This window comes from Babylonia areolata, chromosome 7 (assembly GCF_041734735.1).
Source record: "Babylonia areolata isolate BAREFJ2019XMU chromosome 7, ASM4173473v1, whole genome shotgun sequence".
In the NCBI taxonomy this organism is placed as follows: Eukaryota; Metazoa; Mollusca; class Gastropoda; order Neogastropoda; family Buccinidae; genus Babylonia; species Babylonia areolata.
The window spans coordinates 20463428-20465927 of NC_134882.1; the positions used below are offsets into that span (position 1 = coordinate 20463428).

Genomic DNA, 2500 nt, shown 5'->3' on the forward strand with positions numbered 1-2500 from the left:
CCCTACCACCTCTTCTACACCCCCCACCACCCGACCTACCACCACCACCTACCACACTACCCCTTTTCCCACCCCACCCCTTCCCACCAACATCACCCACCACACTATCACCTCTCGTACACCATCGCTACCTAATAATACTACCTACCACCCTATCCCATCTCCCATTCCACCCCAACCAACCACCACCATCCACCACCCTTACCACCTTCTCCCACCCCACCACGACCAACAAACACCACTCTACCCTATCCCTTCTCCCACATCCCATCAACACCACCCACCACCTTATCCTTCCACCCACAACACCCTTACCCACCAACACCACCCACAACCCTACTCCTTCTCCCTAGCCGACCCCTCCCCAGCCCGACCACTCGTGACTCTCCCTCTCTCTCTCCCAACCACCACCAAATCCCTATCGTACCCGCTCCACCTCCCCCTACCCCTACCACCACCCTCCACACACCCCACCCCACCCCATCAACACCACCCACCACCCTTCCACTACTTTCATCCAACCCCTACTACCCACCACCCACCACCCTACCCCTTTCCTCCACACCGATCCTCTCCTTCCCTTCTCAACTACTACCAACCCCCATCGCTCCCCTCCCCTCCACACACACACACACACACACACACACACACACACACACACACACACGCACACACCACCCTCCATACATACCACCCCACCCACCCCATCAACACCACCCACCACCCTTCCACTTTGTTGTTTTTTTTATCCCCACCCGTACCTACCACCCACCACCCTACCCCTTCTCCTACCCCTTCCCCCCATGCCCCCCTCCCCACCGACAACCTCTCTGCCCCCCCCCCCCAACCCACCCCCACCCCCTCATCCCCAAACCACCCCCAAACAAACCCCCATCGCCCACCCACCACCCTCCACACACCCTCATACACCCCACCCAACCACCACCCGCCCTTCTCCCTCCTTCCCTGCCTCCATCCCTCCCACCCCACCAACCCTCTCACGCGGGCAGCTCTCACCGAAGACCCTGGCCACGAAGCAGAGCGGGAACTGGGAGGCGAAGAGCGTGAGGAACCAGGGCGTGGCGTACAGGGCGGGCACCACCTCGTGCTGCTCCAGCCGCCGCCACACCTCGCTGTCGTGGTCGTGCAGGAGGCGGACCATCTGGTACAGCTTCATCTGAGGCACCGGACCGGACCGGACAAGGCGCCGCGTGTGAGCACGTGCACGCATTATACATACATGCATACATACATACATACATACATATATACATAAATTATACATGCGATCGCGGGCGAACACACACACACACACACACACACACACATACACACGCACGCGCGCGCGCGCGCACGCATTATATATACATACAATACACGTGCGATCGCAGGCGGACACACACACACATACACACATAAATACATACGCACACTCACGGACGCGCGCGCGCACTCACGCACACACACACGCACACACACACACACACACACACACACACACACACACACACACACACACACACACATACACTCATGCATATGCACATAGAGACAAGAGACAGAGAGGAGAGAGAGAGAGAGAGAGAGAGAGAGAGAGAGAGAGAGAGAGAGAGACCTGCAGAGCGGCCATACTGGGACAGTAGACGGTCCGCAGACCCAGACCCAGCATCAGGTGTCGGATCATCTCAAAGGCTGACGCCTCTTCCATCTGCACACACACACACACACACACACACACACACACACACACACACACACACACACACACACACGAAGCGCTCAACTAAAAGTGGGGTTACACACTGCATGACAAGCATGAGTGGCGCTTGACTAATGGTGGTGATTCACACTGACGTGCACAAAAACACGCTTGACTTAAGGTGATGATTCACTTTACCGTACACAAAACACGCTTGACTTAGCGTACATAAAACACGCTTGATTAAAGGTAGGGATTCACACTGACGTCCGCAAAACACGCTTAAGGTGGTGATTCACTCTGACGTGCACAAAAACACGCTTGACTTAAGGTGATGATTCACTTTACCGTACACAATACACGCTTGACTTAGCGTACATAAAACACGCTTGATTAAAGGTAGGGATTCACACTGACGTCCGCAAAACACGCTTGACTAAAGGTGGGGATTCACACTGACGTACATAAAACACGCTTAAGGTGGTGATTCACTCTGACGTGCACAAAACACGCTTGACGTGAGGTGGTGATTCACACTGTCGTACACAAAAGGAGCTTGACAAAATGGTTGGAATTCACACTGACGCGCTCAAGAGGCGCTTGACAAAAAGGTTGTAGGAGGGGGTCGGGGATGGACTTCACACTGACGAGTACAAGAGGCGCTTGACAAAAAGGTCTGGGGGATGGGGGGGGCGGGGAGGGGGACTTCACACTGACGTACATGAAATACGCTTGACTTAAGGTGGGAATTCACACTGGCGTACATGAAATACGCTTGACTCAAGGTGGGAATTCACACCG

General features: G+C 55.2%; 1 protein-coding gene across 5 annotated transcripts in view; it reads right to left on the reverse strand.

Annotated features, from left to right (window-relative positions):
• The window catches only part of LOC143283785 (TBC1 domain family member 1-like), a 30721-nt gene that overhangs the window by 4306 nt on the left and 23915 nt on the right, over positions 1-2500 (reverse strand). For all 5 annotated transcript variants that reach the window (XM_076590150.1, XM_076590151.1, XM_076590149.1 and 2 more), the window contains exons 9-10: positions 1616-1708; positions 1018-1177 (exon numbers count right to left, since the gene is read on the reverse strand). In XM_076590150.1, the coding sequence (XP_076446265.1) occupies positions 1018-1177; positions 1616-1708 (253 nt within the window). The remainder of the gene's footprint in view (positions 1-1017; positions 1178-1615; positions 1709-2500) is intronic.